The sequence below is a fragment of the Ranitomeya variabilis genome, chromosome 6, assembly GCF_051348905.1.
Source record: "Ranitomeya variabilis isolate aRanVar5 chromosome 6, aRanVar5.hap1, whole genome shotgun sequence".
NCBI classification, from domain to species: domain Eukaryota; kingdom Metazoa; phylum Chordata; class Amphibia; order Anura; family Dendrobatidae; genus Ranitomeya; species Ranitomeya variabilis.
In genome coordinates this window covers 451,122,437-451,141,634 of record NC_135237.1, presented here as the reverse complement: position 1 = coordinate 451,141,634, position 19,198 = coordinate 451,122,437, and the positions used below count along the sequence as shown (strand labels likewise).

The following is a 19,198-nucleotide window of genomic DNA, read 5'->3' as shown; positions in this document are numbered from 1 at the left end:
AACACCTGAAGGGTTAATAAACTTCTTGAAAGTGGTTTTGAGTACCTTGAGGGGTGCAGTTTTTAGAATGGTGTCACACTTGGGTATTTTCTATCATATAGACCCCTCAAAATGACTTCAAATGAGATGTGGTCCCTAAAAAAAAATGGTGTTGTAAAAATGAGAAATTGCTGGTCAACTTTTAACCCTTATAACTCCGTCACAAAAAAAAATTTTGGTTCCAAAATTGTGCTGATGTAAAGTAGACATGTGGGAAATGTTACTTATTAAGTATTTTGCGTGACTTATGTCTGTGATTTAAGGGCATAAAAATTAAAAGTTGGAAAATTGCGAAATTTTCAAAATTTTCGCCAAATATTCATTTTTTTCACAAATAAATGCAACTTATATCGAAGAAATTTTACCACTATCATGAAGTACAATATGTCACGAGAAAACAATGTCAGAATCGCCAAGATCCGTTGAAGCGTTCCAGAGTTATAACCTCATAAAGGGACAGTGGTCAGAATTGTAAAAATTGGCCCGGTCATTAACGTGCAAACCACCCTTGGGGGTGAAGGGGTTAAACAGAGGGTTAAAGGAGGGAAAATAAAGTGTAAGGCTGCATAAGACCTGTTGGATCCTGGAGAAAGAGAGTAACCCGGTCACATCATAGAGGGGGAGAAATCACACACGCGTATCACCACACAGCGTGACTTTTTCAGGGGAAAGTGAGGGAAAAGAAAACTTGTTCGCTGTATATAGTCAAAATAATCGAGTAAATTGTCAATCAAGCAGGTGTGAGAGACCATCTGGCATTACCAGTGCATGACGTTGTTAAGGTTACTGTGTAAATAAACATTCTTTTCCCTATATCCTAGGTACGGAACAGTGATCCTTACCTTTACATGCTACTTTCTTCTCCTTGGTCACACATTTATTTTTTAGCGTGTGGTTGGTGATCCCATATATTAACAAAATATATAACAAACATATAAAACAAAAACAAAAGTGCAAGGTGCAAGAATCAGACAACACTAAAAAGACTTATGGGGTGCACATGACCCTATAGGGTAATCATTGTCAAAGTTCCCTTTAGATAAAGATAAACCGCTACTTGATTATACTACCACAATACCCCCAAACTTTTGTTTTTGGTATACGGTATGTGTATAAATTCACTGCGGAAACAAATCTTTTTGACAGTCCCCAATTATGGTCATGCCTGGTCAGCGCATCCTCCATATAACTCTACTGGTCATAAAACACCCACTGTATAAACCCTCAATAGGATACAGATTTTATATATATAGAGCATCATATCAGAACAGTGGGTCTGACCAAATACCAGAACCCAAATAACATCCATTAGGTCTGGATATTTGCCACATATAAGACCTTCACTGAACCTATACGTCCAAAAGGACTAGTATATAGCAGATTTTCAGAGGTCAACAGTTTCAAAAATATCAATCCCTAGGTATTACCTCTTATTGATGCAAACACTCACAATCATAATGCACCTTTAAGACAAACCTTTTCACCTACTCATTGAGTTATAAGGGGATTGACGCAGCATATATGTTTGGCATATTGCACATATTGAAACAATCTCACCCGCCTGGATACTGTCACAAACATGACCTTAGATCCAAACACAGCGGTGAACTCATATCCCTCACTACACTGGGAGTGAGGGATATGAGTCCACCGCTGTGTTTGGATCTAAGGTCGTGTTTGTGACAGTCGTGTTTGGATCTAAAGTCGTGTTTGTGACAGTCGTGTTTGTGACAGTATCCAGGCGGGTGAGATTGTTTCAATATGTGCCTCCTTGGAGGCCAGGATAGCATCCTGAATGCGGACCCAAATGTCCCATGCCTCCACGGTCCAGTCTGCCACCCTGGAGTCGGCGAAAGACACGAGCATAGGCACAGGGACCAGCGGATGCTGGCCGTAATTAAGGAGGAAAGGAATCTGACCGATGGAGTCGGCTACATCATTGTTAAGCGCAAACTCTGCCCACAGTAACAAGGATGCCCAGTCATCCTGCCTGGCAGAAACATAATGTCGCAGATATTCGTATCAGGATGATATGCTGAGGAGAGATTCAATTCAATGCTGAGTAGACGACAAAGCTCTCTCCAGAATCGAGATGCAAACTGGGGACCCCGGGCACTGACAATTTTGCCCGGCATACCGTGTAGGCGAAATATGTGTTTGATAAACAATGCCGCCAGAGCCCGTGCAGAAGGTAGCCATGGAAGAGGCACCAAGTGCACCATTTTGGAAAAATGGTCGGTGATCACACAAATAATGGTGCAGATACGAGACTTGGGTAAGCCCACCACAAAAACCATCCCGACCATCTCCCAGGGCCTGTCAGCCACCGGCAGGGGGTGAAGCAATCCAGCTGGCAATTGATGAGGAGACTTTTTCTTGGCTCAGGAGACACATGCCCGAACATCGCCAGTAGCTCAGATGTCCTTTTGGTCCCAAAATGTCTACCCACCCTAGACGAGTGAGCCCAAGAGAGAACCTCCGGACGCAAACTGGATGGTACAAAAGTCTTGCCCGGAGGCACAGACTCTAGCGAAACTGGGGCCACAGTTCTCAGGCTCTCGGAAGGGACAATAAGCCAAGGCTCCACTTCCTCCTCCTCAGATGATACAACGGAGCGAGAGAGAGCGTCGGCACAAATGTTCTTCTCCCCGGATAGAAAATGGAGGGTGAAATGGAACCGAGAGAAGAACAAGGACCATCTGGCCTGGTGAGAATTTAGCTGCTGGGCGGTCTGTAATAAACCAAATTCTTGTGGTCTGTGAATACTTGGAAGGGAAAGCGAGCCCCCTCCTAGAGATGTCTCCACTCTGAGAAGGCCAACTTCATTGCTAGCAACTCCCTGTCCCCGATGGAATAATTCCTCTCCACTTGTGTGAAGGTTTTGGAAAAGAAGAAGCAAGGATGCTTCCGACCTTGAGCATCCTTTTAGAAGAGGACCGCTGCAGCACCAACGGATGAGGCATCCACCTCCATTATAAATGGCTTATCTACATCGGGGCGATGTAGGATGGGAGCGCTAGCAAAATGAGATTTAATAGAAGTAAAGGCCTTGAAGACCTCCTCAGACCACAATTTGGGATTTGCTCCCTTCTTGGTGAGGGCTACCAAGGGAGCTACCAAAGTTGAGAAATGAGGGATGAACTGGTGATAATAGTTAATGAACCCCCATAAAGCGCTGCACCGCTTTAAGAGAATGGGGTTCTTGCCAGTCCATCACAGCCTGTAGTTTGGCAGAATCCATAGCCAATCCCTGGGCGGAGATGATATAGCCCAGGAAAGGTAAGGACTCCTGCTCAAACACACATTTCTCCAACTTGGCGTAGAGTGAGTTAGTTCGTAAGAGGTAGAAGACTCTGCAAACATCTCTCCAGTGGGAGTCAATATCTGGAGAGTAGAAGAGAATATCATCCAGATAGACTATGACCGAGGTGGAGAGCATATCCCAGAAGATATCATTTACAAAGTCTTGGAAAACAGCTGGGGCATTAGAGAGCCCAAAGGGCATCCCTAGATATTCATAGTGCCCATCGCTGGTGTTAAAAGCAGTCTTCCATTCATCCCCCTCATGGATGCGAATCAGGTTGTAAGCACCCCGCAGATCTAGTTTAGTAGACACCCTTGCTCCCCGAAGCCTATCAAAAAGCTCAGATATCAGGGGCAGAGGATATTTATTCTTAACGGTGATGGCGTTAAGACCCCTGTAGTCTATGCATGGACGTAGTTCCCAGTTCTTCTTCTGCACGAAGAAGAACCCAGCCCCTGCAGGTGACACTGACTTTCTAATGAATCCTCTTGCCAGATTTTCCTGGATGTACTGAGACATTGCCTCCGTCTCCAGGAGATAACGGATAGACTCGACCCTGGGGAGGCTCAGCACCAATAGGACAATAGGACAGTCATAGGTGCGGTGAGGCGGAAGGGTCTCCGCAGCCCTTTTGAAGAACACGTCCACATAGGGCCAATATTGCTTGGGCAGAGAGGATAGATCTGCGGGTACCTCAGGTGTAGCAACCTGAATGCTCTCCCTCTGACATCTACCCCCACAAGATTCACCCCATCCCAAAATTCTGCCTGTGGACCACTCGATATGAGGAGAGTGATACCGTAGCAAAGGCATCCCTAACAGTACCTTATCAATTCCCTCAGGAATGACGAGCAGAGATATAATCTCCTGATGAGATGGCGACAAAGACAGAGTGAAAGGGATGGTCTGGTGTGTAATCTGTGAGGGCAGTGTCGACCCATTCACCACTCGAACAGTTACTGGTTGAGCTAGCATTACCAGGGGTATTGCGTGATGTTGGGCGAATTCAGAAGACATAAAATTGCCCTCCGCTCCAGAATCCACGCACAGTTCTACTTAGTGAGAGAATGAGCCTATTGTAATTGTCCCCTTAAAGGACAATTTGGAGGCAAACATCGCCATGTCTAGTGTACCTCTACCTACTACCACTAGATGCTGACGTTTCCTCGACCGCTGTGAACATCTGGTGGTAAGATGTCCTGACTGCTGGCAAACATGGCAGACCTTGAGTGCATGAGCGGTCCGGGACTTAGATCCCGCTCGTGACACTTCCATGGCCTCATGTGACTCAGGGACCAGGACTGGAGATTCCAAAGGTTTGGCGAAGGTGGGAGCCAGCCGAAACCTCTGCCTACACTGGGCCCGCTCTAACCTCCGCTCATGAAAATGGAGGTCAATACGGGTAGACACAGCTATTAACTACTCCAGTGTGGCGGGAATCTCCCTTATGGCCAGAGTGTCCTTCACGTGGTCAGCCAGCCCCCTCCAAAATATAGGGATAAGGGCTTTATCGGACCACTCCAGCTCAGATGCTAGGGTGCGGAAGTGGACGGCAAAATGGAGCGCCGTATCATGGGTGACTCGAGGCCCTAAAAAGACCTGTTTCAAAGTGCTCAAGAACAGCAGAGCACTCTGCACCACATGATTGCCACTCTCCCACAGTAGCGTAGCCCACTCCAACGCTCTGTCCGACAGGAGAGACACAATAAATCCCACCTTTGCCTGCTCTGTGGGGAAACGTGCCGCCAGGAGCTCGAGATGTATAGAGCACTGGCTCACGAAACCCCTACAAGATTTACTATCACCAGAAAATTTTTCTGGCAGTGGGAGGCGAGATAGAGTCGGAACAGGGGGGGCCATGGACAAGGTTGCTGCAGCCACGCTAGCAGCCTGAACAGCAACCGCGGTAACATCTACAGCTGAGGTTGTGCGCTCGAGAGCCGCCAACCTACCCTCCAGCTGCTGGATGTACCACAAGGATTGCTGTTTATCCACCATTTACTAGCCAGACCCTGGCGCTAGGATTACATTAGGGTTGGCGGAACACACCGAGTATATATATATATGTATTATTAGGTGCGTTCGCTACCCTGGTTCCACCGTGCAGGAGAGGAACCTGCTGCTGGCAAATGGCGGTGCTATATGACAGTATAAGTGAACTCTGTTAACTCCAGAGTCACTAGGAACAAGATGCTGTGCCCTGTTAACCTCACAGAGGTACACAGCTCAAACTGTGGTCATGCAGTCAGAGAAAACAGACAAACAACTCCTCACCGGAGGTGCCGGTATTCTAGCGGCTTATTTCAGCAAAGGCCCTGAATACACTCATACATATTCCTCACCGGAGGTGCCGGTATTCTAGGGGCTTGTTTCAGCCAAACCCTAACCGCATCCAGACATGTCCACACTGGCGCTGAGCTCATAGACATTGGTTTGATACTAGAGCTAACCTTTTATAGCTGCAGCAACTTCAAGACCTTCCTAAAGGACCAATGGGAGCTGCTACAGTACCTGAGCAACTTCAGGACCTTCCTAGAAGACCAATGGGAGCTGCTGCAGTACATGCGACCCCTGACCTCCAATGAGTGGTCTTACCCTGGGCATGCTCAGAAGGGGAAAAGCAGGACTTAGTCCCAGAGATGTCTGCTCACCACTGACCAGTACTGGCTACAAAGGCAGAGCCTGGAAGAACAGTAGTAACCAGTCACCCAGTACCAGCTTGAGCCAGACATTCGGACCGACGTCTCCGCTGAGCAGGCTCCACTGTGGCTGGAGAAGAATGGGAGACCGCAGCGGAAGTGGTTCGAGATTCCCCCTGTGCAGAGGCAGGAACTCAACACCTAACACACCGTATACCTAAAACAAAAGTTTTGGGGTAGTGTGGTAGTATAATCAAGTAGCGGTTTATCTTTATCTAAAGGGAACTTTGACAATGATTACCCTATAGGGTCATGTGCACCCCATAAGTCTTTTTAGTGTTGTCTGATTCTTGCACCTTGCACTTTTGTTTTGTTTTGTGTGTTGTTCTTATACCTCAAAAAGAGGTTTTAGTAAATTTAATTAAAGGATATATCTTAATCCAGTACGCACATACCTAATACCTTTTGGATTTTACCACTGGCTAAATTTAACTGCTTTCATATTGCATCTTGTTACGTGCTTCTGGGTCCCATTGGGGCTTGCGTCCAAACAGCTCCACAAAACGGGATTCAGACATATGGGCCGACGGGGCCTTAGACTATCATGGTGCTCTGCCATGCATCATTTTAAGGTGAATACGCCTACTGGAGGAGTACACCCAGATGTGGTCTACTACGCTTGAAAATTATGCACGGCAGAGTACACATTTGCTCTGCCAGCACCATTATAGTCTATGGCCCTTAGGTGCATAGAATAAGTAAGTGCAGACTAGCACCACCCTACAAGTGAAGGTTCATGTATGAGACAGATTAATTTAATTAATAAATATTAGATTTGGGATATGCCCATGAAAACTACAAATATTTTAAATACAAGATGAAAAGGACATTTTATAATAACTATTTATGTTAGAGGGATGTAAAACGTTACCCAGTGGTTGTCCCACTTCCATGTAATAACAGCTGGGCCAAGGGATCTTGCTGGGTTCATGCTCGCTCCAGTGTAGTTTATCTGAAAGAACAAGCAACATAAAGAGAGACTCACAATAAAAATAAGAGTACATCCATTTGGTATGGTTGGCTGCATGTGTCCTAAGATCCACCAACTGCGATAGTTAAGTGCTTTACAATTTCATTTCCCAATGGCAAGGCCATTAGCCCAATCTAGATGGAAAGAGCTTCAGACACATGGCAGCCACCCCATTACTGTACCATCTGGCTGTATTCTGGAGGATACTAGTTACAATAATTGGCATTGTGAATGTCCCCGTTTCGATCTGGCAGTATAACCAGTGCTCGGGAGATACACACCTATATTGTATTCATCATTATAATACTAGAAGGCATCTGTTGGAATTTACAGCAATTTTCTGTGTACACTATGACTATATTTGTTGTCTGCACTCAGCCATGCTCCTCCCTGCTAAGCACCGCCATTTTGAGCTAGCCCCGCCCACTTAAAAAAAGAGCCAGCATAAAAACCCAAAACTCACACAATTTGTACGCAGCTATGAGTGGCCCCAACCTTCTTTTTTATACAATATTTCAAACTGTTTTACATCAGATTTCTGCCAAAACCTGATGAATTTGCCTCTACATGTTTTCAATAGCAATTTTTAGTGTTATAGATAGTATTTTTATATTATTAAAATTTTGAAGAAGCGTTCTTCTTTATGTTTTAAAAATTATTTTGGAAACTATTTTTTAAAAGAACATATTTAGATCAGGCTATATTTTGCCAAATATATCCAGAGGTCTAAAAAATATTAGAAAATAGCCAAAAACTAAAATGCTTCTTTATGTTCAATATTTAACTCTATTGTTTAAAGTAATATTCTTTCTGAAAAAAAAGTTACAAAATATGAATGATAAACCACACTTATGTGCATACGTTGTGTTTTTGTCATGCAGTTTTATCACAAAACCAGAACAATTTCCAGTACCAACAAAGTGAATAAGATTCCTGGAGTCCCTTGCACACATTCATTATTTTTTTTTCTTCCTTTTCTGTTGCATCATGTCAAATTTTTAAGCTATTTTAATTCAGATTTACTGTAACTCGTACTAATTAGTAGGAAAATTCTGCCACAAAACGCATATAAAAACTCAGCAATTAAGCTTGCATTTTACACGGTGTTTTTTCTGCCAATGCATCAGGATTTGCAGCAGAAAATTATTGAACATGTACACATACCTAAAATGTGTAAAACAAGTGTCACTAATAGGGATGAGCAGACCCCTGGAAGTTAGGGTTCTGGTATCTGACCAAACTTTAGTCCAAAGTTCAGTTCGGGTACCTGGACCTAAACCCGAACGCCGTTGAAATTAATGTGGACCCGACCTTTGGAGCTGGAAAATCTCTCTCTAGAATTACACATGATATGATGACATCTTCAGTTCTTTTAAGTGGATTAACACTATACATGTAATTCCAGATTTTAAAAAAATATTACAACTTACTGCAAATAAATGTCCAATTATAACAGAAATCCCAATTGCAAGTGCTGAAGATTTGTCCTTGTTCTTGGGATCACAACTTGCACAAATAGTAAAAACCAACTGGAATGTAATGATAATTTCTATTAAGAGTCCATGACCAATGGATAGCCTTTCATTTATCTGATGAGAAAAAGAATAAGGTCAAAATATTGCAAACATAAAAAAAACATATTTGAAATGATGAAAACACCTATAAGTAAGTACACCTATGTCAAAGAGGATCACTTGAATGTGGTTTCCTCATTAAAGGGTTTTTTCCATGACAAATTTATATTTTAATCAATAGATCTTGGAATAAGGGCTCATACTCACTTGCGTGAAATACGGCCGAGTCTCGCATGTTAAAACCAGGCTCTGCCACCAGCACTTGGGAGCGAAACGTGCAGCTCCATGTATTGCTATGCGGCCACAAGCTCCGCTCTGGAATACCGGCAGGAGAGCCGGGTTTTAACATGCGAGACTCGGCCGTATTTCACACAAGTGAGTATGAGCCCTAATAGTAATTTCCACAATTAGATGTATTAAAAAATGTTCCTGTGCTGAGATAATCTTATATCAGAGAAAGAATCAGCTGTGATCCTATGCTAGAATGTCTATACTCTCCTTTGCTTCCTCCCCTGCCCAGGAGCTGTTGTATATTCAACCATGTTCCTGCATGGTTGGACACATCCATTACTTTTATAATATTATCTCAGGATAGGAATATTTATTTTAACACTATAATGTGGTTTCCTAATTAAGGGCGGTATATTATAATTAGAGTTCTGGTGTAGTGTTGGGCCTAAATTTGAACAAATTTTATTAAAAGCGTTCAATATTAATGATTTATCCTTCCCTGTATTCATTTTCCCAGTTTTTTTTCTCATCATAACACAGAGATAGAATAAGGATATGTGCACACATTTTTTTTGAGGAGTTTATTGGAAGGGTTCACTCCAAAAAGCACCTGAAAAATTGCAAAAAAATTCTTCAAAGACTCTTACTATTCATTTAAAAAAACACTTATCAATTCATATTGTAGCATGGCTAAAGAGTGTGTAGTCGATGGGAGGTATGTGCCACATAAGTGCCTTGTTGCTGTAATGTAGCCTATTTCTTTGTTGTATATAACCATGTATATATGTGTGTTCAGGACCTGTGGTGATGTCAGACCACATGGCTAATCATGTGATGGGTTACTGGGTGTGGTTAGCTTTATATACGACAGGCTAATGCTTAACACAGGGGGGGATATGTGTGGAGGTGAAACCCTCCTGAGTGTGTTAAGGCTATAGGACTGAGCCTGAAGGACTGGACACGTTGTTTTTCTTTTCCTGAGCTAAAGGCTATTTTGTTTGCTGTTATTTTTGCCATGTGGTTTATGAGGTAATAAACCTTTGAACTTTTGTTGGAACCTGCCTCCTACGTGTCAGCCGTCGCACCTGAGTGAGTGAAATCCCTACAATTGGTGGTAGACGTGCGGGCAGCGTTCCCAGCGGAGACGAAAGTCTGTGTTGAATGTCCTGGGTCAAGTCTGTTGTAAGCCAGCCGGGGAAAATGGAGGACCTGCTGAAACACTTGGTCCAGTTGCAGTCACAGCAGGAGCAACGGCAGCAAGAGACCAACAGGCTGTTGATGCAGCAGATACAACAGAGCCAGCAGCAGATACAACAGAGCCAGCAGGAGCAACGGCAGAGCCAGCAGGAGCAACGGCAGCAGATGTGACAGAAATATATATATCATGTAGATCTCACTTGCATGTATACTCCTCTATAATCAAATATATACTTATATGCTCACAGCTAATATATACATTATAATCAATGGTTTAAAATGGCTGACACGAACTAATATAACCCAGACAGATCATATGGGGTTTTCCATCCCTAAAAGCAGAACAGAGTCAGATGTTTGGTGACTGCTGATCAAATGTCTCAACTCTGTCCTACATACAGAACTCAAGTTTAGTTGCTTAATCCGCTGTCATATGAGCATTAATCACAATACTCCATATATGTTTAGATAACCAATGACAGAGGAGCTAGACAATATGGTAATTAACTAACCACCCCTGACAACCCCTAACCACTCCTTTCTATGTGAAAATATGAAACTATGTATGTACAATAAAGTACCAGTATTGATGGAATGTTGTTCTGTCACAGTTGTGTACAGTCCATTCTTGATGAGCGCTCAAAATACTCAGTCTAATTGGGAGCAGCCGCAGCACACACAGAGGGATAAATTTATCCAACCCAAATATTTCCATATCATTAATGGCGCCCAACGTGGGGCACGGATGAAACGCACAGGATCCTTCTGACCGGAGATACGGAGGTTGTAGCCGTTGCCTTGGTACAGGGGCAGGAGACTGCGCAGCTCCATAAGTAAGGTAAGAAAATGTTATCATCTTACCTGAAAGTCCCCTGTGCCCAGTCCTTGTCTATGCCTCTTGCCGGTCAGGTGTGGTCTGGTCACAAATTCCCAGGTAGTGTAAAAAATCCGTAGCCACGAATCCAGACCCTGGGAGGTGTCTGCTGTGTGCCGTGTATGTGTTCTGTGTTTGAGTAAAATCCGGGAGAGGAAGGAAAAAGTGACTTTTGCTTGTGGTTGCTCGTTAACAGACCGCAGGAGGTCAAATCGCTTGATAAGTTATTGCAGGATTCCCGTGCATAGGAGGAACACGTAGAGTTCCGGAGCAGGTGGCTCCAGGTTCCAGGCACGGGTAGTGATAACTTAGAGGGCTACTGCAGATTCCCGTAGTGCCGGCGATCCAGTTAGGACATCCGGACCGGGGTGGTAGATTTCCCGCTTGTTGTGCTTCTCACTCAGGCGGCCCGGGCACAGGTGTGCTCAGTGCGATTGGCAGTAGTCTGTTTCCCATAGCAGTTAGCAACCTGCACGTGTCACAGAATTTAAAAGGGCATCTCTCGGATTGTCTATCTGTTTCTGTCTGTCAAGTATTGCTTCTTTAAGAAGATTGAAATAGTAAAAGAAAGTTTGGGTTTTTTTTTTCTTTCTCTCATGAACTTCCTCTTTTTTCAGCTGAAGCAGAGATGCATTGTAAATCACACTGTCACATCTGTTTTTTTTTTCCTGACTGTTTTCAGCTGCAATGCTGGCTATGTGTAGCTATTTGTGAAGAAACAAATTGTATCCATCATTTTTGATGTGACATACGTGTTTTCAGATACGTGATTTTAGTGACATTTGATATTATTGCAATAGCATACGGAATAAAAAGAGGAAGTGTGTCTCTAACTGTATTTGAGCGCAGAGATTCTAAAAAAAAAAAAAAAGAAGAGAAAAGCCGTTTTAATTTTTAATTTTTTTTACTCTCTTAAAGGGTCTTTTTCTTTTTGCGGCATTTTAAAGTTTTTTAGTTAAGTTTTCCTCAATCTTCAATCTCTTTACCTTTTTTACTTTTTTTGGGGAAAAAGATTTTTTTTTCCCTTCCCTTTTGTATCAAAATTTTGAGTTTTTGGTTGTGAACTAAGTTTTTGACGGTTTTTCTTATTGTTTTGGGTTTTTTCTTAGAGTTTTAAATACTCATTTTTAGAAGTTTTTTTTAGTACTGTTTTTTTCATTTTTGTGTGTTTTTCATTTTTTTTTGCTTTTGCCATGGGGAATAAAGTGGCCGAGCAACAGGAGAGTCTTTTTATTTCCTGATGAGCAAACAGCCCCTAGATAGTGGCAGAACACGAAGGTGTTAAGTATGTGAAGATTTTTGGAAGGTATAAAGTACGTGAAATTCATTAGAATGGCAGATTTCAAGCTGCGGAGTGGCATGACGTAGAAGGGAAAATAAGGGAAGTTAGCTGATGTTAGATTGCTGAATGCCAATACATGGTATGAAGTGGCAGCAGAGCTTACATCGTTTAGGTGGTACAGAAAGTTATGTGAGCAAACCAGGAAGTGATTTTTGTGGATATGAGATGGGAGAATCTGCGCAGTCTGCTTTTAGCAGAATCCATGGTATAGGTAGTTATTTTTGCACAGTATGTGGTGCGCCCCGTCTCTCCCTACAGGGAGAAGGCATAATTGCTCCTCTCTATTATTCTTTTTGTTCTCCTCTATCCTCCTTTTTTTTCCTCTGTCACTCTTTTTCTCCTCATTCTTCTCTCTCGCTCTCTTTTCCTCTCCTCTTCCTCCACACTTTTCTCTTCTCTCTCCCCCTCTCTATCTCTCTCCTTCACACCTTCCATCTTCTCCTCCCTCTTCTCCTCACCCTCGCTCTCTCCTCCTTCTCCACATCCATCTCTCCTCCTTCTTCTCCTCACCCATCTACATTCCTCCTTCTCCACTCCCCCACACCTGATCTCCTCCTTCTTTTCCTTCTCCACACCCATCCCTCCTCCTCTCTCCACCTCCTTCTGCACACCCTGATTCTCCCCGTTTCTCTTTACCACACCTTTCTATCTCTCTCTCTTCCTTTGTCTCACTCCTCAACCCCTCCCTCTTCTTCTTCCTCTTTTTTCCTCCTTGTTGCCGGCTGGGCCAACGCCCAATTCAAACAATATGGTGCTTACAGCACAAGGTTTCCCTCTATGCCCCTGGCACAAACCAGACATTGCCATTTGTGATATCGGGGAAAGAAAGTGAAAATCCCCCTACACACAATGCAGTGGGCAGCCCCCAGACATATCAGGCAGCAGACAGCTCAGCCCTGGGTGCAGAGGGGGGAGGAATGATATCAGAACGAGCTCACTGACAGATCCTCCGTTACCTCATTTCACAGTCAACAATATTGTAACCCTTAAGGTTTTACATGAACTTTGATATCACCATGTATTGATAATGTACAACTTCAGCACCGGTCAGAGCTGCCTACATTCACACCAACATAGAACTATAAGCCTAATCCATCATAGCTTCAACAAGAGGGGAGACATCCTCATATAAAAAAGCAACTTCTAAGTCCAATATCAGTCAGTGTATGACCCCAGTACAAGCTATCACAACTATTCCTCTGATGAAGATGAAGAGGGAACATCATACATGCTGTCCAGTACTAGAAAAGAAACCCACAGGCACCAAGAATGCAGGGGCAGATAGAGGCACCACCATTACACTATGTGCACTGCACTTCAAGTCAGGTGACAATCTTCCAGACCCAGGGATGCATCCCATGCCATTTTACCAAAGAATGTAGCAGAACCAATGAAAATATGCAGCCACCTGGAATGATCTCTGGGCCATGAATGAAAATAGAAGCAGGTGATGAACTCTGGCATATCATGAAGGAACAATTCAAACTTCCAGCAGAATCAGACGTACACGCTTGGGAGTCAGGGCCACAGCTAATTGAACAGCTCAGAGAGTGGGCCAAAGGCAGATTGGCAGGACAAGCCATGACATGAGCCAAGATAAGACAGAGTCTGTAAAGAAGTTTCATGGCAGAGTAATGCAAGTATTCCAAGACTTGGGCTTCACCATTCATGACCAGATACACAGGCCTTTGGGCATGGACTGAGACAGCCAATCAGGAAACCACTGATAGTGGCTAGGCCTAGGAACAGGTCAATAGCAGTGGACTGGCCCAGAAAAAAAATGTTTTATGTGCGCCTAGGAGACTGTTTATTGCTAATTGTTGCCAAAACTGCCACCATTATAGCACCACAAAGAGCGCGAAGAAGGAAACGGGTGCCGTGCTGCTGAGAACGCCGGAAGGGGAGCCAGAGGTGAAGACGCTGCAAAGTGCCGATCAACACACCGGAAGAACCGCTGCAGATTCCAGAGAGGAGACACCGACCTCAATAAGGTTAGCAAAGGGGAGAAGCTATGTCGGAGCAGGGGGAAGAAGTGATGGCAGATGCAGCCGCAGCCCCTGTAATGCCCCAAGACCTTGGGTTGGATGCAGCCGCCGGTCTCATGGCACCCCCGGGCCTCGCCACGAATGCACCTGCAGGCCCCGTCTTACCACCGCAGCTTCAATCAGCAGGCCGGACCCCGCTGCCGCTACAGTACCCATCATGTTGTCCACAGTAGCCAAAGGGATTGAGTCCCAACCAGGGGTGCAGAAGACAGCCCCTCTCATGGTGACCACTGACCTGGAAGCACAACCACCCTACAAAGACAGAAGAAGTGTCAAGTGTTACATCTGTGGCAAGTTTGGCCATTTCCAGAACCAGTGCAGGGCACCCACGCCCCCGAAGAGACTGGACCCATGCAACCCAAGAGTTGGCCCAGAGAAACAGGTCAAGGAAGAAGAGCAGAAAGCAGTGAAGTACCCCGTCCATAGGACAGAGGCAAGCAAGCCAGGTCCGCAAGACAGTACGCTCCTGACATGTAAAACTTCATCTGCAGGACCAATACCTCAAATTACCCTTAAAGTGGATGGCGTTGTCAGATCCAAAGCGGTGCAGCCAGAAGTGTGATGACACCTGTGGAACTCGCTGATCCAACCTGCCTATCAGAATCCTCTGTGTCTCGCATGGGCATTGATGGTCAAGTCAGACATTCTCAGCTTACAAAGCCACTGGGCGTGTGCACTCAGCCAGGACACTCTATCCTGTCCCAGTTTGTGGTGTAAAGGACCTTCCACTCAACCTGCTGGGAGCGAACCTACTGCAGAAGCTGAAGGCAACCACAGTGTTTCAGGAAGATGGGACAGTGACACTTTCTTCATCCCTGACCCAAGAAGAGTCATGCTGGGGGCCCTACAAGAACCTTAAACAACTAATGAGGCCTACCCAAGGAGGTACTGGACGTAGTACCAGAAAGTCTATGGTCTAAGGGACCCCAGGTCATGGGAAAACCTCAAGTTGCCCCAGTACAGGTGTCAATCAAGCCAGGTACCCCGTACCCTCGTAAGGCCCTGAGTCAAGCTGCCTCTGACCAACTGAAGGTCTACCTGGAAATAGGAATCATTGTTCCTTGCACATCGCCTTGCAATACCCCGCTTTTCCCCGTCAAGAAAAAGACTGTAAAAGGAGAGCCAGCCAAGTTCAGAATGGTATATGACCTGAGAGCTGTGAATGACGCCACGGTGTTTGAAACTGCATTTATGCCGAATCCGCACACTCTGCTCTCAAATGTGCCTGCCACAGCAAAAGTGTTCACAGTGAACAACCTGGCTAATGTTTTCTCCAGTGTTCCCCTTCATCTGGAAGACCAGTTCCTGTTTGCCATAATGCACCAGGGGGGACACCACACATGGACAGTGATGCCACAGTGGGCCCAGAACAGCCCTCCACAGTTCACCAAAGCCATGTCCATAGTCCTCACCAACTGGGTAGCAGAACATGCAGAAGTGACCCTGCTACAATACATGGACAATCTACTCCTTTGTGCAATTGACTTTGACACGTGTAAAGCCCTTTCCTTGTATCTCCTACTCTACCTGGCGGAGCAGCACTGCAAGATCTCAAAGAACAAAGTCCAGTGGTGTCTGAAGCAAGTTACGTTCCAGAGACACTGTCTTGCTCACCAGGCGAAACACCTGACAGATGACCGGAAGACCACAGTGGAGAAGATGGTCCCTCCGACAACTCCAAAGGTGCTACAGGCCTTCCTTGGTCTAGTTTCGTATTGCAGAGCCTGGATCCCTGATGCTTCCGTCCTAATGCAGCCTCTGTGTGAATACTTCAGCGTGACCCCTTTCCTCCAGACAGATGTGGCCTTCAGTTCGTTCAAGAAGTTAAAAGGCTCTGTAGTCTCAGCGCCAGCACTAGGCCTATCTGACTACAAGAAGCCATTCCGTCTCTACTTGATGAGAAGAGAAGGCCTTGCTGCTGGAGTCCTGACACAGCTTCAGGGGGGAAAGCAGAGACTTTCGGACTACTTTTCAGCTTGCCTGGATCCAGTTGCATGAGAGCAGCAGTTGCAGCACACGCCCTCCTGGACAGGACTACTGACATCAGTGGAAAAACCATTGGAAATCCTGGCTCTGCATGACATCTCAGCAATCCTCAACCAAACCCAGCCAAAACATCTCTCCACCGCCAGGCATCTTCGCCTCCAGTGCTCTCTACTCCTGCCCGACAATGTCACCATCTCCAGATGCACAGTCCTCAACCCGTCCCACTCCCAAGGGGGGATACAGATATGGACCTTCAGATAAAAAGTCTGATCAAAATCTGCATGATACCTTCTGCAGGGATCTGAATGGATCATCCGGATGGATGACCATGATTGCTTCAGCATCATGCAACAGGAAACACAAGGACTACCCAAGGTGGCAGAAGAGCCACTGACCAACCCAGAGTTGATCCTCTATGTGGATGGCTCCAGATTTGCAGATGATGAAGGAAGATTCCACACGGGATGTGCAGTGACCAGCAATCAAGAGATCCTGTGGTCCAGAAGTCTGCCGCCCAGTCTGTCAGCCCAGGAAGCAGAACTGATAGCGCTGATGAAGGCCTACCAGATGGCAGAAGACAAGACTGAGAAAATGTATACCGATTCAAGGTACTTGCATGGCATAGCACACGACTTCGGACCCATCTGGGCTGCAAGGGACTTCATAACAGCAAGCGGAACAACTGTGAAGCATCATGGAGCCATTAAGGACCTGCTGAACACACTTCAACTTCCAAAAGTGGTGGCAGTACTAAAAGTCAAAGCGCATGGAAAACTAAACACAGTAGGGGCACGAGGCAACAACATGGCGGATATGGCAGCCAAAGAAACAGTCAAGGGAAGACAATATGGACAAGTGGAAGAGGTCGTAGAGCCGGACGGCTACTACAGGATGGCTGAAGACAGGAAATCTGACAGGATGACATCCTGGGATCTGCTCAAAAAAGCTGCAAGAGCAAGCCCCAAAGGACAAGAAGGAATGCTGGATGCAGAAGTGAGCAACACATGAAGAAGGAAGGGTATACTCAATGGACTACAAACCCTGTTTACCCCGAAGCATGTACCCTATGGTGGTCCAGTGGGCACATGGGCCCACACACAGATTAAAGACACAGATGAATGATCCGATTGGTGCTTACTGGTTCGCTCCAGAAATCTCCACCCTAACAGCCAAGTTCATAAACAGCTGTCTGACCTGTGGCAAATGCAACCCTGGAAGAATGAAGAAAATTCCCACACATCAACTTGCTAGACCACTGTACCCCTTCCAGAGGATCCAGATAGACCACATCCAGATGCCGCCAAATGGAGGATTCGAATATGCCCTTGTGGCCGTGGACATGTTCTCAGGATGACAGCCAGAAGCTTTCCCAGTGAAGAACCAGTCAGCAAAGACTACTGCAAAGAAGCTACTCTCAGAGACGAGATATGCAGCTATGGGGTCCCAGAAGTGATAGAGAGTGACCAGGGACCCGCATTCACAGCGAATCTCACACTAGAGATCTAGTCAGCAGTAGGGTCAGACTTAGGCCTACACACTCCCAATCACACTACTTAGTGTAAGGCATACTCCCAGAGGCCCGGCAAAGCTGTCACCGTGTGAAATTTTGTTTGGGTCTAGTCCCAGGTTAGGGGTATCCTTTCCCTCAGCAGCTGATTATGTAATATGATACTTTGTCTGCTTATGTAATTGAAATCACAGAGAAACTTGCTAACATCCATTCTCGAGTTTTTTCTTCATTGCCAGATCCAGATTCAGTGTCCGGTATGCACTCCTAGAAGCCAGGAGACTGGGTGTTGGTGAAAAAGTTTGTAAGGAGAACACCACTCGATCCCAGATTTGATGGTCCTGCTCAAGTGCTGCTGATGACACCAAACTCTGTGAAACTGGAGGGAAGACCCACTTGGATCCACTCATCGCATGGCAGGAAAGCTCCCCTACCAGAAGATGACACCCAAGCCAGAATGATGTTGTGGATGCCCTGCCTGACCGAACAGATGACCTACCTGATAAAGACTGCACATCGCTCACTACACCTGCTATTGACTAAGAGACTGATTGCAACGAACCCCCTTTAGGGACAGATCTCCTGACCGCCCATTTGCGAAAAGTCTGTACGGAGTGGGGCACAGGCGTTAGGCTTGTGTCAGTTCGCCTACAGCACAAAAGAGTTGCAGCGCTTTGGGACAGGAGGCTAGGATTAGGGCAAGTGATATCTAAGGGGGGCTTGTGATAGAAATATATATATCATGTAGATCTCACTTGCATGTATACTCCTCTATAATCAAATATATACTTATATGCTCACAGCTAATATATACATTATAATCAATGGTTTAAAATGGCTGACACGAACTAATATAACCCAGACAGATCATATGGGGTTTTCCATCCCTAAAAGCAGAACAGAGTCAGATGTTTGGTGACTGCTGATCAAATGTCTCAACTCTGTCCTACATACAGAACTCAAGTTTAGTTGCTTAATCCGCTGTCATATGAGCATTAATCACAATACTCCATATATGTTTAGATAACCAATGACAGAGGAGCTAGACAATATGGTAATTAACTAACCACCCCTGACAACCCCTAACCACTCCTTTCTATGTGAAAATATAAAACTATGTATGTACAATAAAGTACCAGTATTGATGGAATGTTGTTCTGTCACAGTTGTGTACAGTCCATTCTTGATGAGCGCTCAAAATACTCAGTCTAATTGGGAGCAGCCGCAGCACACACAGAGGGATAAATTTATCCAACCCAAATATTTCCATATCACAGATGCAACAGAGCCAGCAGGAGCAACGGGAGCAGATGCAGCTTCTGGCAACCGCCATCCAGGGCAAGACGAGTGCCCCAACCCCAGGTCTGGCTGATGACACCCACGTCCGGAAGACGGTAAGACGCGCATTGCAGAAAATGACCCCCAGGGTA

At 45.2% G+C, this 19,198-nt stretch overlaps 1 protein-coding gene across 1 annotated transcript in view; it reads right to left on the bottom strand.

The window, feature by feature from the left end:
* The window catches only part of LOC143783306 (aquaporin-4-like), a 62,376-nt gene that overhangs the window by 11,148 nt on the left and 32,030 nt on the right, over positions 1-19,198 (bottom strand). The window contains exons 3-4 of the mRNA XM_077271712.1: positions 8,443-8,601; positions 6,914-6,994 (exon numbers count right to left, since the gene is read on the bottom strand). Of these exons, the coding sequence (XP_077127827.1) occupies positions 6,914-6,994; positions 8,443-8,601 (240 nt within the window). The remainder of the gene's footprint in view (positions 1-6,913; positions 6,995-8,442; positions 8,602-19,198) is intronic.